This window comes from Tamandua tetradactyla, chromosome 17 (assembly GCF_023851605.1).
Source record: "Tamandua tetradactyla isolate mTamTet1 chromosome 17, mTamTet1.pri, whole genome shotgun sequence".
In the NCBI taxonomy this organism is placed as follows: Eukaryota; Metazoa; Chordata; class Mammalia; order Pilosa; family Myrmecophagidae; genus Tamandua; species Tamandua tetradactyla.
Genome location: NC_135343.1, coordinates 17,867,283 through 17,883,794, shown reverse-complemented (window position 1 = coordinate 17,883,794; position 16,512 = coordinate 17,867,283). Strand labels below are relative to the sequence as shown.

General features: G+C 44.4%; 1 protein-coding gene across 2 annotated transcripts in view; it reads right to left on the bottom strand.

Moving 5' to 3' along the window:
• PRKCE (protein kinase C epsilon) overlaps positions 1-16,512 on the bottom strand; it is a 549,400-nt gene that overhangs the window by 346,941 nt on the left and 185,947 nt on the right. For both annotated transcript variants that reach the window (XR_013164248.1, XM_077134147.1), the window contains exon 2: positions 218-281. Coding sequence is in view for 1 of the 2 variants with exons in the window: in XM_077134147.1 (XP_076990262.1) it covers positions 218-281 (64 nt within the window). In the remaining variant the exon portion in view is untranslated. The remainder of the gene's footprint in view (positions 1-217; positions 282-16,512) is intronic.

Genomic DNA, 16,512 nt, shown 5'->3' with positions numbered 1-16,512 from the left:
TATTGGCCTCACTTCTTCCCTCTGCTCCACCAGAGCTAACAGATGGCTAGTCCCTTTTGGTACACAGGCGTGAGCATTTTCAAAATAACCTTTTCCTTTCAACTGTGCCAATTAATTAAATGTCCCTGTAATATGCTCCCATCAAGGAGGGAGGAGAAGAGTCCCATAACACAAAAGGTCAACATCAGAGAGCAAGGACGAGAGGTCACTCTCCTACCTTCACCTGATGACCCCGAGAGATCGATGATCACATACACTCTTCCTTCTGGCTCCAGATCAATCTGCAATGGAGAAAATGACAGGGACTCTGTTAGTGTGTTGTGTGGGCAGCCCGAGATTTCCAAGACATTTCCACCCCAAACTGCTAAAACCTAGCCACAGCTCTATTCAATTCATCAACCTACAATGTGTCAAGTGCTAGGTGAATTAGGAAGAAAGCCGGCATTTATAAATGCCTACTTTGTGCCAATGCTGTGCTAGAAGTTCTTAGGCATACCTAAGAGGTAGCATGAGCCCAGTGGTTCCCAACTGGGAGTGATTCTGCTCCCCAAAGGACTTTTGGCAGTGTTTGGAGACATTTTTTATAGTCACAGCTGGGGGGTGGAGGTTGCTACTGGCACTGAGTAGGTAAATGTTAGGGATGCTGCTAAACATCCTATGGTCCCAGGACAGCCCCTCACAATAAAGAATTGTCCAGCCCAAAATGTTAGTAATACCCAGGCTGAAAAACAGATAAGGAAACTGCTCAAAGTTACAGGTTAAAATTCAGTGCCAAGACTGTCCAAAGAAATTCACGTTCTTAATACTATGCAAACTGTCTCACAGGGGGAACAAGAGATACATTAAACACTATCTCTGCCCTCAAGGTGTTTACAGTTTCCTTGGGGAGTTAAAAAATAGAGAACACCACCAAACCTGGCTTAATGGTGACTCCAGAGGATGACTGAGAAGGTACTGGACAAGACTGAAATCAGTGTAGAAGAGCCATCTGGGAAGGCTTCATGGAGGCAAGAAAGGGAACGCACTCAAGGTGGAAGACCCAGCATGAGCAAAGGCTTGGAATGTGTGCGGTGCTTGTACAGCACTGAGGGTCCCCATGTACAGGTTGTAGGTTGGCTCCGCGTTCGTTTTGTAAACCTCAGATTCCACCAGGGTTGGAAAGAGAGAGTCAATACAGGTGAGTCCCTAACCACCAACACTGCTCGCTATCCTCTAACTTTCCCCTCCTGTGGTAGGATGAATTATGTGCCCCAGGGAAAAAATCAAAAACATGTTCTTAACCATAACCGCATTCCTGTTGGTATGAACCCATTGTAAAATGGACCTTTTGAAGATGTTAGTTTCAGTTCAGGGGTGGCCAAGTGACTCAGGATAAGTCTTAATCCTGAGTTTATAAACAAGAAAGCCATGGGGAGGAGTGGAAAGCAGAAGTCCATGGAACCCAGAAGAGAAAGGAGAGGATAATAGCATGTGACAGGAAAGCCAAGGAACCCAAGACCTGCTGGCCAGGCAGAGCGCTGCCAACCGAGGGAGGAAACAAGACTTCCAAACTCTGAAACCATGAGCCAACAAATTCCTGTTGTTAAATCAACCCATTGTCTGATATCTGTTATAGCAGCTGGGAAATTAAGACATCTTCCCATGCCCAAATCCAGCTAACTATTCTACCACTGAAAATCAGGCTGATAAAATCATCTGACAGGAGAGAAGTCAGAGAGGCAGGTCCTCTTCTAGATAAGACATCTTTGCAAGGTCTGAACTATCCCTACAGAAACTGTTCTCCATGAGAGACAGTAGTAACTCAGGAAATCCTGGATCATGAAGTACCCCGGGCAGCCCATGCCGCCTCCACAATCCCATCTGTCGACTCAGAACTTTAATTGACTCTTAAGTGCCAGGTTTGTCTCCCCAACAAGCTGTGAATTCCTTGAGGGCAGGAACAACTATTCCCTCCTTTTTTTTCATTCCAGATCCCCAGCAAAGAGTAGACACCCAATTAGTAAGTAACACTTAGGAAAGGTCAGCCTGTGGAACACCTCCTCTTCCTTCAAGGTTGAAGTCAATTGTTATCTCCTTTCTGAGGCTTTTCCAGATATGCCCAATCAGAATTAGATACCCCCTCATCTGTATTCCCACAGTACACCATAAATATCTACATCATTAAATTGTAATCCATCATACATATATTTATCTTCTCTTCTAGCCCAAGAGTTCAGTAACCATATTTGCATCCTTACTGCTTAGTTTATTGCTACTCAGTCAACACCCGCATGAGTGGAGGTGGGAGAAGGTTCCATCCTCTGACCTCCCAGAGCTGAGTCTGGGGTCAGTTAACATCCCAAGCCCCTATCCCAGGAAAGGAAGGCAGGTGTCTGATCTGTACTAAAATGACATGAGATGAGGGGACAGCAACTTATACCTCAGAGGCAAAGAAACTCAACCTGATGCTCTCCAGGTCCCTTCCCTCTAACACCTCACTCTTCACACGTCCAGGTTCCCAGGGCCATTCATGAGCCCTACTGTATTTCCATACTCAGCCCTGAGAGGTTGAGAAGTACTTAAGGCTTCCTTCAGAATTTCGTTTGCACAACAGGGGTCTTCAATGCCTTACTGGGTGGCCATAGATGCTACTTCAGGCCTCTGTCAGGACAGGAGGGAAGACTGAAGCTAGCAGCCTGCAGTGGCCCTCAGGTACCCCGCAGGAACTGCACCTCTGAGCAGGCCTCAGAGCCTCTTTTATGATTACTGGAGTTTGGGATCCTGATAGGAACCAGATAGCCAAGTGGTGATTCCACTTGATGACTCTTGTGGTTCCTTCTGCCCCCAAGAGTCCATGACTGTTTCCCAATAAAGAATATGCTCTTCTGAACCCTCGCCACTAGTACTGACCCCTGCCAAAGTATAATACGGACCCTGCACTGAATTACAAACAGGAAAACCAACAATACACTTTACCAAACAGGGCCAAACCAGAAATCTGTCCCTGCCAAAGTTCAAAAATATCAGGGGCCCTCTTGTCCCAAAGCATGGAATTTAAATAATGGATGTCTTTTAGAGATTAGATCATCCCTATTAAACCCCACCAGCAAATGAACACTTTCTCACATCCTCTAAGTCAAAGATTTCCCATGACTGTGGACTTCATTGGCAAAATGCAATGCTATCTGTGAAAAGCAGGGAGCAAGAAAGCAAAGGAATGAGCTGGCCTGCAAGGCCTGTCGGGAGGCAGGCAACATGCCTATCTTTGCAGAAGGGGAGTGAGAACTCATGGCAGGGAGGACAGGTCACTGATGATAAAATGAATTAGGATATTAACATTCAAGATAGCAATCAGAAACCATTTTAGCACCCACCGCTGCCTCGATGCTGGTGAACTGCATTTCCAAACTGAGAAATAGAAATTAAGCTATTAAACATGCCAAAAGCAACAAAGAGCTTTACAGAGTGCGCAGACGGCCACAGAGCTCTGGCCCAGCTCCAGCCAGCCAAGTGAGGAGGCTCTGAGAACCCATCCAGCGTGGCGCCACCTCCATGTTATTTCACCGCAGAGGTGATGGTGAGGAGTGTGGGGCAACTTCAGGTCCAAATCTGTTTAATCACAAATTCTGCTCCATGACTCGGATAATGAAGCCAATGCAGGTGCCTGGCCCTGTACACTCAGTCGCCGCCTCCAGCAGGCAGCTGGCACTATGTAAAAGCAGGCCTCCTACCAGCTCCCATCCATTCCCAGGGCTGGTTCGGAACCTCTCCTCCTACGCTCCAGGCTCCTCCTCCTAAGTGTCCCAGATGTAACCCAATTTATCAAATCTCATTGAGGCTCATACCTTCACTTGGTACAGCTTCCCAGCTACTAGGTCTGTTTTCTATGACTGTGATTCCCCGCTAGAGTGCCTTTGGCTTCCCCACCAGCTGGGACCAGAAGCGAGGCAGCAATAGAACAGTGGGGGTCCAGCCAGGCTGAATCCCAGGTTTGTCATTTACTGGCTGAGTGACCTTGAGGAACAATTTAACTCTCTGAGCCTCAGCCTCAGTTACTTCATCTGCAAAGTGGATTGTTTTGAAAATTACATGAGACAAACACGTAAAGCTCCTACCACTCAGGAGATACTCAGGACGTGGTTGAGAGTGAAGCCTCTGGGTCAAACAGACCTGAGTTGCTTTCAGCTTTTATTTCCCGGCTAAGTGACTTTTGAAGCAAACAACTACCTTATCAAAGCCTCAGACTGCATGGTCAGGGAAATGGAATGAACATAACATGCTCTTTGCCCAAAGGCAAATATGTCCTTTGCCCAAAGGTTGTGAGGTTAAAGGAGATAATCCATAATGCCAAACATGCTGTCTGGCATGAAATATTGGTGATGATATTATTAAAAAGTCAACTCTTCTTTCTTAGTCCAAAGTTCTTCCCACCAAATCAAGATTCCCCCAACTAAAACAGGGATTCTCATGTCTACAGTTGATGTTATTCTGTCACTGCAGGACACCTCATGGCTCTATGGTGTGTGGATATGAAGTAAAGAACTACGTATCCTAAGATAAGGGGACCGCCCCCAGCTTGGGGGATACCCAAGGAGAAGAACAGATACCCCACTGGCAAAAGAGGATCATCCAGTGCTCATGAGAGCAGGGGAAGGGGAAGTGATCGTACATCTTCTGAGCTTCTCCTATGCCTTAGACATCATATTGAGTCTTCGCCCACATAGGCTTATTTAATCTCCTGGGAGGCCAGGAATATTCCCTCCTTGTCAGATGAAAATACTGGAGCTCAGAGAACTTTAGGCATGCCCAGAGAGCACAAAAGAAAGGTCCCTGATGGAGCTCACAAGTCTGATGTGTGTGACTGCTACCCAAAGCGAGTTCTCCTTCCTCTACCCTCCAGGCTCTCACCTGTGCGGGCTCCTTTGCAGGTATAACTTCCTTCCTTCCCCAGGCAGATCATTTTAAGGTAGAGCCATATCTCAAACACCTCAGGCTCTCCACAGAGCTCTTGGGGAAGGTCTGGGTAGAAGCCTGAGCTCTGAGATAGGAGTACAGCAATGGGGAAAGACTGTAAGTCACAGAAGCCTATGAACAAGCAATCTTTGAAAACTAAAAAGATACAAAAGAACTTTTTTTGGGGGTAGTGCCTAACCATTCCCAAGCCCTTCACCCACATTATTTCATTTATTCTTCACAATTAACCAATGAGGTACCAAGTATTATGAATCTTGTTTATGTATGAGAAAATTGAGGTTAAGGAGGGTAAGTTCACAATATATCACATGTGCTAGTAAAAGTACACGACACTGTACAACTCCAGTGGGCATCATTCACTTGGCAGTCTCTGTGCATTCACCCCAGGGTAAGTGGCAGAGTCAAAACTCACATCCTCAACTTGTAGTCCAATGTTCCTTCCACGACACCTCATCTGTCTAGTGGCAACTCTGATGATTGGGAAGCACAATTAGAAGCAATGCATCAATGATGAGTTGCTGTACAATCTGCTCGTGCTTTGCTCCTTTGTGTCACTCTCAATGATTCAGGTGTCTGCATGCATTTGTTTTAGAGGTGGTCATGATTGAGGGAAGGAAGGTCAGAAAGTCAAGGTCAATCTTCACCCTAACCATAGGCTCAGTGTTCATCTGATCCTGCTAATCTGACCTTTCCATAGAACAGTCTGGAAAGGTCACTTATGCCCACTGTGAATTCACTTCCATTTCCATCTGTTGTCAGGTGCTAGGGCTTGGGGAGAAGCAAAAGGTAGGGTAGGGGTCACAAGTCCAGAAAGGATGAGAAGAAGAGAGAGAGAGGCTTGAAGTGCAAGTGTTCCACCAATTAAGTCCTGGATACTTGACGCTTGGTTTCCTTTTATGGATGAAGGTGGGGGAGCCTAGAAGAGAGGAGTGGAAGGGAAATCATCTAGGTGGAAAACTCAGGGGTTCTTTCCCACAGCAGAGGACCCACTGCCCGATTCCCATGCCCTCTTTATCACAGGCCATTTGCCCCAGGATGCAGCATGGATACACTATGGGTGTCTCCAAAGGCACCCAGGAAAGAAGAGATAAATCAGAGAGAGCAAGGGGTGGTACTGACATAGCAGGTGCCCTCCTAGGTTCTGTTTCTGGAAAGCACAAAATGTTGAGGCACTAACTAATTCCCGAACAGCTGTTAGGTACTGGTTTTGAAGTTAGCAGCTTATCATTTGGAGAGGAGTTTGCTACTAACCCTACGGGTAGCGTTCACAATCTAGCTGAAAAGCAGAGAATGCATATGTAATCAACTGTTTGAAAATCTCCACCTTGTTAACAGGCCTATAACAGCACTCACTTTCTTAAAATAAGGCCAGGGAAAGATTGTTGTGCAGACGTTACATGGATTTTAGAGGTACGGGACCCTGTCTGACATCTCCTCCATTATCTCCAGCACATGTTGGCTCAGTGAATGAATGACCTTACTTTAAAGCTCCTTCTGTACATAAAAGTGGATCTGCACAACTGAATTACAGAAATGACTGATTTTATGAAAGAAACCATCAACCTGTACACAAGTGTTCACGCAGCTATTTTCATAAGAGGCAAAAACTGGAAACAACCCAAATGTCCAAAAACAGGCGAAATAATAAACCATGCTGCAGCCATATAATAGAATTTATTCCTCAATGAAAAGGAATGAACTGGTGATAAAAGCAACGACATGCATGCTATGTGGTAGAAGCCAAAGACGAAAGAGTATATATTGTATAATTGCATTTATATGATATTTTAGAAAAGGCAAAGCTACTCTATAGTGACAACCAGCATACCCGTGTTCGACTTGGGGTGGAGGTGGGGACTGACTGTAGAGGGGCCCAAGGGAACTTTTGTGGAATGATGTACGTTTTCTGTATCTTGATTGTGGTGTTGTCTAGTGGTGTCATCTACACAAATGCATACATTTATCAAAATGCATCAAGCTACACACTTCAAATGGGTGTCCTTTATTATATGTAAATGGTAGCTCAACAAAGTAGTTTTAAAAAAGAAAAAAGAAGTCTTCTTTTCACATAAAGATTCCTCCACAAGTTTTCTTTAAATAACAAACTATCCTCCTACTTTCAGAGCATTTAAATTTCATATTCCACTTTTTTAAAAATAAAAGCATTCATTCAGAGTTTTTCAAGAGCACACTGTCACACAACATAATGTACACCTACCTGTGTAGGCACACAGATTCACACATACACCCACGTGTGTAAAAACACACTCACAGGAACACAGCTGAGCCGCCTTCTTCTGTCTTTTGAGATCAAAATACGATAATAGTAAGAAAAGCATACCCAAAATGTAGGTTTCAGGCCTATTCAAATATTTAAAAGTGTCTATGTTTGTAGGTCTCAATACCCTCATATGTAAAACAAGATAATTAGCCCAAATGCCCTAAAAGGTCTTTTTTTTTTTTTTTTTTTTTTAACATGGGCAGGCACCGGGAATCGAACCCGGGTCCTCTGGCAGGGCAGGCAAGCATTCCTGCCAGCTGAGCCACCATAGCCCACCCCTAAAAGGTCTTTTAATGACCTAAATATCCATGAAGAGGGGAGCGCTTAACTATGATACATTCTTGTGGTGGCTCCCTATGCAACACCTAAAACTGAATGAGAGCAACCCAACGGCACTGAATGATGAGGAGTTATCTCCAGGACACATTAAGTCGGGGGCAAATGCAAGGTACAATTTGCTTATCATGCTACTGTGTGTTTAAAATGGGTGAGAACGTGGGTATGTGTGCACAGATGATCTCTAGAAGCCTTAAGAACCAGGAAACGGGTTGACTCAAGGAATAGAAACTGCAGGATTGGAGGACCAGTGATCAAGAAGGAGAGCTTGCTCTTCTCTCTATCCTTTTAAACCATTTGCTTTCTTAAAAACTGTGTTCTTGAGCTTCCTTGCTGCAAAATCTAAAGCAATTACCTTTTTTAAAAAACAAAGGGTTCCCCTCCCCCCAAAATGTCCCTTTTAATTCACAGGCTATTTCTAACCTCTAATCCCCTACCGTGCAGCTTGCTATGGGTACTGGACCCACCTTAAACAAATGCCCCACAAAACCGGCTGAAACTTTGCTTTTTCAGCACTCCTGGACGGGTCAGAGGAACCACCAGAGTGGCAGCCATCACCTCCTTGTGAGGCTCCCATTGGCTGAAGCAAATTCGTAAGATACAGACCCTATATCTCAACGCGCCACAAAGGGAGTAAACTCAAGATAGTACCTGCTTCCTCTTCTCAACAGGCTCAGAAATGGGCTTCGAGAGCTAGCTCCCTCGTGGTGACAAGGGGGCTAAACACAAATACTTCTAGTACACAAAAATGGTTTCCTGAGCTGAGAAAACATCCGAAGGCCTAATATCAAAGGTGTGTGATGGTTTACAAAACATTGCCCCTGCACACTATCGTTTTTTTTTTTAATTTTCCTTGAGGGAAACAGCAGTATAATGTGTATCCTACAAGGAGACGCTGAGCGCAAAAAGCAGGAAATGCAGCCCCACACCACCACCACTCAACCCCCGGAAACCAGTTTTCTGAAGTCAAAAAGTCCCCACTACCAATTTACACTTTTTGCATTTTGTCTTGGGCCCGTCTCTGTGGCTGTATGCATTTATTTTATGTTGCCTGTTCCTTACACTCAGCTCTAAAGCTAGCCTGCCTAGGTTCACATCTCAGCTCTGCCTGTTACATGCTGCGTGGTTTGACTGGATTTCTTCATTGATAAGTTGGGAGCATCAGCAGGGTCTGTGTCACAGAATTGTGACGCTTAAATGAGAAGGTGAAGCACTTGGCGTTGTGCTGGGCAAGCAGTTGGCATCCTGCCAAATGCAAGCTGCCAGGTCCTCCCTTCTCTGGGCTTCTACCACACCTGGCCCAGGACTGGGCACAAGGCAGGTAATTAGTGCAGACTCCAGGTGGAACTGGAGGCATCTGCACGGATCAGAGGCAAGCTCGCTGCAGAGCTCAGGACAGAAACGTTATGTTGGAGCCAGAACTTTCCTATCTCTGTAATATCACGCCCTAGCAAAAGCTCTCCACCAATGACAGCTACAAAGATGTTCAGTTCTGGACTCCCTGCAAAATCCAAGGCAAGAGGAGTGACTGTTTAATTCATCATAATAATCACAACTCTAAGAAATGCCCTTTGCCGAGGACTTGACGTGCCTGGTCTCTGTAAGGGAGGCAGTCTCCTTATTCTTAACCATTTCATGGATGAGAAAACTGAGGCTTAGGAAGTTTAATAATTGCCCCATGTCACAGCTTGAGGGAGAGGAGCCTGGAATGAAACACAGGGCTCCCGGACTGCAGAGCTAGAGCCCCTCGCCGTGGCCTCAGGGTCTGCTGCTGGCCCATGGACAGCGCCTGCTCAAGGCATCTGTGGAAAGAACACTACGTGAGCTGTTCCTGGAGCCCACACACTGTGCACGATAATGGAGGTGCTTCTCGGACACGAGGGCAATGAAAGCAAAGCTTCTTCACTGACCTCACGGAGCAGAGTTTAAGGGACACCATCCTTAAACCCCACCTCAGCAAGAGAGTGGAGGCTCGGACAAGGTGATGCATTTACAATGCAAGAAAGCCTGACTTCAGGGACAACATGTGCTTGAGGAGGAAATGCTCCCGTATCGTGATTTTCTGAATATCAAGCCCTATTTGCCATTGCTTTTCATCATATAATTGGAACCATGTCCTGTGAGGAAAATAACAGTTTTATAAGAATCACAGAAGCCTGAAATTTCAAAGTCACAGGCGACTTAGAACATCTAGTTCAAATAAGCAAAGAAATGGAAATGAAAGCAAGAGAAAGTCTTTTTTACTTTTCTTTTGCCTATCACGTTACCCAAACTTCTTTTGGGTTACATAGTTCTGTGTTTATTTATTAAAATAAGGCCAATATTTAGTTTGAAATGCTAGTGATAAATGAAAGCGAGGGGTAAGAGGTATGTTATGTATAATCTTTTTTTTTTTGTTATCATTTTATTTCTCTCTCTGTTGTCTTTTTATTTCTTTTTCTGAGCTGATGCAAATTTCTAAGAAATGATGAATATGCAACTATGTGATGATATTGAGAATTACTGATTATATATGTAGAACGGAATGATATGTTAATGTTTTTGTTTGTTGCTAATTTTTTAAATTAATAAATAAATTAAAAAAAATAAAGCCAAAACTAAGTATCGTGAAGTCCTCAGTTTTTTCAAAACTCACATGCTACAGATGCACTTATGGTGATAAGCAACGGTCCTTTGCCCATCACTCCCCGGAGGGAACCAATTTTAATCTACTTAGGTTCTTCTGGCGGTCGCTGCCATGTCCCTAAACAAAATGCTTGTACCTCAATTTCCTGATTTCTCATTTTAGACACACACTCACACCTTGTTGCTATGATAGAGAAGGATTTAGTTCATGACCACCTCACACTTCTTCACCCCTCCACAAAATAATTATACGTCACAATTTTCAGTTCCTTTTCTGTCAGTCCGTCTCTTCTGTGGCAAAACACAATCTAAAATGTCCATTTCTTGTTCCATCATTATAGACAATATCCCTCAACCCTTCGCTTTGCAACCAGAGACTTTAAGGCTCCCAGCGCTCCCTGGCCCTGGCCCACCCCTTTCACTCCCCCACTTCTATCACTTTCGTCTTTCCTGTTAGACTCCCAAGGTAGCAGCATTGTTCTCTAACCAGAGTTAAGTTCCATGTTTCGTCTCTACATCAGTTCTACAACTACATGACCCTTGTGCCACTCGATGGAGACTACATCTATAATCAGATTCAAATGGATTCTTTTTTTCCTTCACTCTACCAATTGCTCTTTTGGATATTCAGGTTTTCCCAGGGTGCTCTTCTCTCAGAGTGTCCCCACCCTTCTGGAAACCCCACAGTCCCGATCTGGACTGACAGCCCTCTGGCCTCAGGCACAGCCACGGTACCGGGACTTCTCTTCACTGCTCCACCGGGTGCAGCCACTGTTGCTGGAATCCACATCTCCCTGGTTCTGGGTTATTCCCACGTTTTCACTAGTAAAGCACATTCTGAATGAAATAGTAAGGGTGCTTAGAAAGGCAGATTTCTAAAACATTGCATCCCTGTCCGCATGCAGGATTGAGAGTTTGGCTGGGTATAGAAATCTGGGTCAAAATATCATTACCTATCAGAACTTTCTTCTGGCATAAATATTGCCAGTGGAGTCTGATGTCAGCCTGATTACCAGGGCTTAGTAGGTAACTTTTGTTTTTCACTTTCTAGAATTTTAGGATCTTATTTTCATCTTCATTGTTCTGAAATTTCAAAGTGATATGTCTCAAGGTGTTTTTGAAAAAAATATTCATTGTGTGGAATGAGCTGGTGGGAGATACTCTTCTACTCTTTTTTGTTTTTGAATATTGCCTTCTTTTTCATTTTCCCTCTTTACCTTAAATTCCTATTATTCAGATATTCGACCAATAATATTGATCCCTATGTCCTTTATCATTGTAATATATTTCCCATTTCTCTTATCTTTTTAATCCATACCGTAGGAGATTTATTTGCTTTATCTTACAACCCTTCCACTGAGCTTTTATTTCTGATAATATGTTAAGTTTTCAGGAGCACTTCCTGTTTTCTTATGGTTCATTTTCCATAGCATCCCTTTTGTTTGTTCTGTGGATGCAATATTTCCTCTTATACTTCTGGAGATCCAGCCTGATCTGCCTTAGGGATAGAGGACAGGAGCATTTCATTATATTAGTGGACCCCTGCTGAGGAAAGGTTTCCTCTAGAGAGCTAATGCTCATGCTAGCTTTGCTAGTTCTCCCCAAACCATTTACCATTTCTTTTTAAGAGAACTCTACAATTTCTTTACCTGAGATTGAGAGACTGGCTCCAAATCTTTCTGCAGTGACTCAGAAGTATAGGGTTTCACATACCAACCTTCGAATAATTCCCCTGTTTTCAGCAGCACATCTCATTTCTGCCCTTTGGGGTCTCTACACTCTCTAAGCCTGGAGCACCTTTAGGTCTCTGCAGAGCAACCAGCTCGTTGCTAGACTCCAGCACTCTCTGCACATATTCTGGGCTGTAGTTTCCTCAGCATCTCGGTTTTACTCCATCAGTCAGTTGCTACCCTGCCCTCTATTTTCTTTCCTTTTTGGGGGGAGCATGGGGAGGCTCTGGGAATCGAATCCAGGTCTCTGGCATGGCTGGCAAGAGTTTTGCCACTGAGCCACCATTGCACCACCCTGCCCTATTTTCATCTCCCCAAAATTCATTAAAATAGTTTGATGGTGGCCTCTCTATCTGCTCGCTGGGTTGCTACACATTGTTACCCACCACCCCTCCCCCGCCTTTTTTCTTTTATATCATTTAGATGGGGTCTTGAAAAAGCAAAGAAACAAATACATTTGCTCCCAAATCACCTTGAATGAAAATTCTAAATACATGTCCTAAATGTTATTCTTCAATGTTAGTGCTGGCGTCAGGAGAAAAAGACACACTTATCACTGCTGTAGTAGATAAACTAGCATAAAATTGGTAGAGAGCATTTTGGAATTACATGACTAAAATTCTTTGACCTAGCAATTCCACTTCTAGGAATTTATCCCAAATCATGCATGACCAAAATGGTTTAAATACAAATATAGGCGGGCCGCGGTGGCTCAGCGGGCAAAGTGCTTGCCTGCTATGCCGGAGGACCTCGGTTCGATTCCCGGCCCCAGCCCATGTAACAAAAACAAAACAAAATACAATAAAACAAGAAAATGTTTAAAGATGTTTCTCTTTCTGCCTTCCTTCCTTCCTTCTATCCTTCCTTCCTTCTCTCTGTCTTTCCTTTAAAAAAAAAAAAAAAAAATACAAATATAATCATTATAGCATTTTAAGGGTATAAAATTAGAAACTAATTGTCCAATATTAGAAAATTATTTAAATAGATCATGGCATATTTGAACCACTAGATACCATGCCACCATGAAAAATAACCTTGTAGGATATTCAATGTCATGAAAGATATTCACCTATGGCATTAAGTGGGAAAAATAAGATTATAAAGGAATATGTACTCTATGATTCAATTTTATAAAATTAATTTTGTAAAAAATAAATGGGTACTATGCAAATAAGAAAGGTTATCTACAGGGAAATGTAATAATAATTGGTGATTTTTTCCTTTTGTATAGGTCTATAATTTTTAAACTTTCTACTCTTCTTACCTAAATATTTTTTGTAATAAGAAAATGTCAATAAATTTGTTGTTGTTTTAAGACCATTTATGAAGCTTGTTTGCAGGTAATGTAAACTAAAGAATCACAGGGAGGTAAAGTGATCGATCCAGGCACCAGACAATACACGGTCTCTCTCCAGAGACCTTTTTTTTAATTTAGCTTTCTCTTTGTCTTCCAAAGGACTAGCAAAAACCAACACCCTCCCCCTCCCACCATCCACACACACGCATACACACCTCTGCTCTCACACACACTTTGTAGGTTTTATTAAGCCTGTTGTACCCCTGACTTCATGCACTACTGAACTGCCTCTCTGCACTTGCTTCTAAGGTGGAGTCTTTGTGGTAAGGGGGACAAATGTAGAAAACTGAAAAAAATGCTTGACGTTAACAGAAAAACATTTCCTACTGCTAGGAAGTCTACCTGTCTGCTGCTGGTGCTCTAAGGCACTCTGGGGAGCCCTCCCCCAGATCCTGCCGGAATGCAGCAAGGGGGAGCTGCAGTGGGGCATCCCACATCCCCAGCCTATTGCAGGAAACCACTGGAACAAGAGGTGAGCGAATGAGCTCCCTGCCCAAGGTGCCCTCTAAAGTCTAAAGACACAGAGAAAGGGAGCGAGGACTAGGAACCAAGGCCAGGTGAAGAGAACAATAACCTTGACGCTGTCATGGAAGCTTTCATTCCTATGCCTGTGGCATCAGCGCTCTCTGCAGAAGGCAGGTCTGCTGTAGTGTAAGCAACCTTGCACACAGTTAAAAATCAAAATCAAAAGGTCACCCTACTCACAAACCCATCTAGTCCACGAGGGGACCGAGGTTCTAACGCCATTTCCCCGGCCCCTGTACCCCATGTCCACTGCTGCCCTGGCTGCACCTTCCTAGGCTCAGGAAGCCTCCATATCGGCCTCAACTGTTGGCCCATTCAGCCTCTAAGGAAAAAAAAGCAAAAAGGGACAAGAAATCTCTATCAGAATTTGCAGGCATCTCTTTATTCATAAACACACACAAAACACAACAAATGAGAAAAGCCATGTGCAGGGAGGGGATGGCCACGATCCAATCCCAACTGGAGGCCTCGCATGCACAGGTGACCGTGGAAGCAGGTGGTAATATAGGGTCATTATTTTACACAGCCTACTTGTGTTTGTTTGAAAATTTCCAGAAGAAAAGGAAGAGGAAGCGGGAAGAAAAAATGGAGGAAGAGAGGGAGGGAATGGTCAATTTAGAATCCCAATTGGGCTGATATCCTGAAGGCTACTCCTAGTAGCCTCCTTTTAACCAAAACCCTTCCTACTTCCTGACCCATCCAATCCAGCCCAGTGGCCCACTGGGGATGTGAGATGAATAAGCCTAGCCACAGCTGTCCAGTCTGACCTCCATCATGCTCACTTCCAAGAGACTCCCCAAACCTTTTCTCTGGGTCTTCTCATGCAAATGCAGTAGGTGGTGGCTGTTCGAAATATTTGTTCAGGATTCAGCATGATAAGCGCTTCGGAGAAAAAAGAGTTGATCACTTCATCTTTTCTTTTCTTCATAAAGACGTTTGCCCTGACTTCAAAGGCTGTCTGTTTACCTCAGATGATTAGGGAGGATTAATGAAACTAATTGTGTTAACACAATAACTGTCCTGTGGAGGCTGGCCAATTAATCCCCATTCCCTTTGATTGCCTCCAGATTGCCTCACCACTGCCAAGCCTGGTAAACTTCCACGTGGCTGCACTGGGCTGTGCCCAGCAGAAAGCCAAGTGTGCTAAGTCAGCACTCTGCAGGGACAGAAGCTGTGGCAGCCTCTAGGGTGTGAAACAAGCCTGCCACTGCCCAGCAGAGCTGAGGGCATTCCCTGGCTTTTCCCTGAGTCCAAAGCTCAGTCCCTCTCAGCCAAGCCAGACGTCGCACCCTCACCCATTCCCGGGCTGTGAGCCTCTCAGCTGGCATCTGCCACATAAAAACTCCCCCAGAACAGAACCAGCTGTCTGAGAGCACACACATCTCAGATGCTCTGTGGCTGCCAGCAGCAGAGCTGGGTGTGCCCTCGCTGGTGGGACTGGGTCCAGTGAACAATCTGGGAAGTAAACAAAATGCAGCCAAAGGGATAGGTGTGGAAAACCTGAAGCGCTGTCACAGGCACATGGAAGCTGCTTTCCTCGGACGCCTCCTTCAAACCAAGCAACTGGGAGTGGTGGCTGCTCTGCCCAGTCACAGCTCCCTTTCTCCCCCACTTATGATGTGGGGTGAGTCTCCTGGGTATAACACATTTACTGGTACCCAATTAGTCAAATACGAGAAAACCCACTTAATTTTCATAAGTCATTTTATCCTCGGATTTTTCTTTAATTCATTAATCTATCTATCAAGGAATGACAGATATGCTGATTTAATGGGATCCAAAGCTTGCAATATAGCCTAGCTGAGAAGGTGAATTTAACACTTCAACCACTTGGTGTGAAATATCTTCCTACCAGTTCCAACTTATTTTCATCCAGAAAGAGCAGAGGATCAAAAGCTACTATTGGTAAACCTGGCAGCCCCAAGTGTGTTTCTGAGACGGTGGCTAAACTTCTCAAGCCTTGTAGTCCTGGGAATTTACCCTAAGCTGCAGAGCCTTCACTGAGCCCATTTCTCTCCTTGCCAAGGCACTTGAAGTGCAGGGCTTGAGAATAAGGCCCAACCTCAGTCAGAGACTGGGCTTTTCTGGAAGAGAGTCCTATTTGTCTTCGTCTCCCCAGAGCCTTCAACAGGGCATGGTGAGTTGGAAGGAAGAGGTAGCAAACAGGCATTGGTTACCAAGAAGTGACTACTAGAAGCCAATCACAGGACCAAATGGAAACTTCACTTATCCAGTGTTATGCTCTGTTTCAGCCATTACATATCAATCACAGGTAGGGAATAAGGGACTTGTTAATGGGAGTTCATTTTGTATATAAAAAAAAAAAGTTAAGCAGAAGCTCTCCTTAGAGAAAGGAGGTTAGAAAGTGAGCACTCCTAAAGCAAGAAAAGAGAAATAATCTCATGAGGAAGAATTAGCCCTTGGCTATGAATTCATTCAGTGAGGGACACAGATTCAGACCTCTTGCGCCACAGCATTCTAAATGTACCCCGACCACGTCCCAGATTGCCAGCTCTTCTCAGTTCCCGGTTGAATGTACAAAGCCCAAAGCAGCTCAAGCGCTGTACTCCTAAAGCCATTACAGGGCATCCCAATCCCGGCAAAAGGAAGGAAGTAGCCACGCAGAGTTGGGGATCCCTGGAAGATACCCGTCACTTCTACCTCCAACAACAATTCATCCAGATGTCCCTAACCTGAGGCATGAT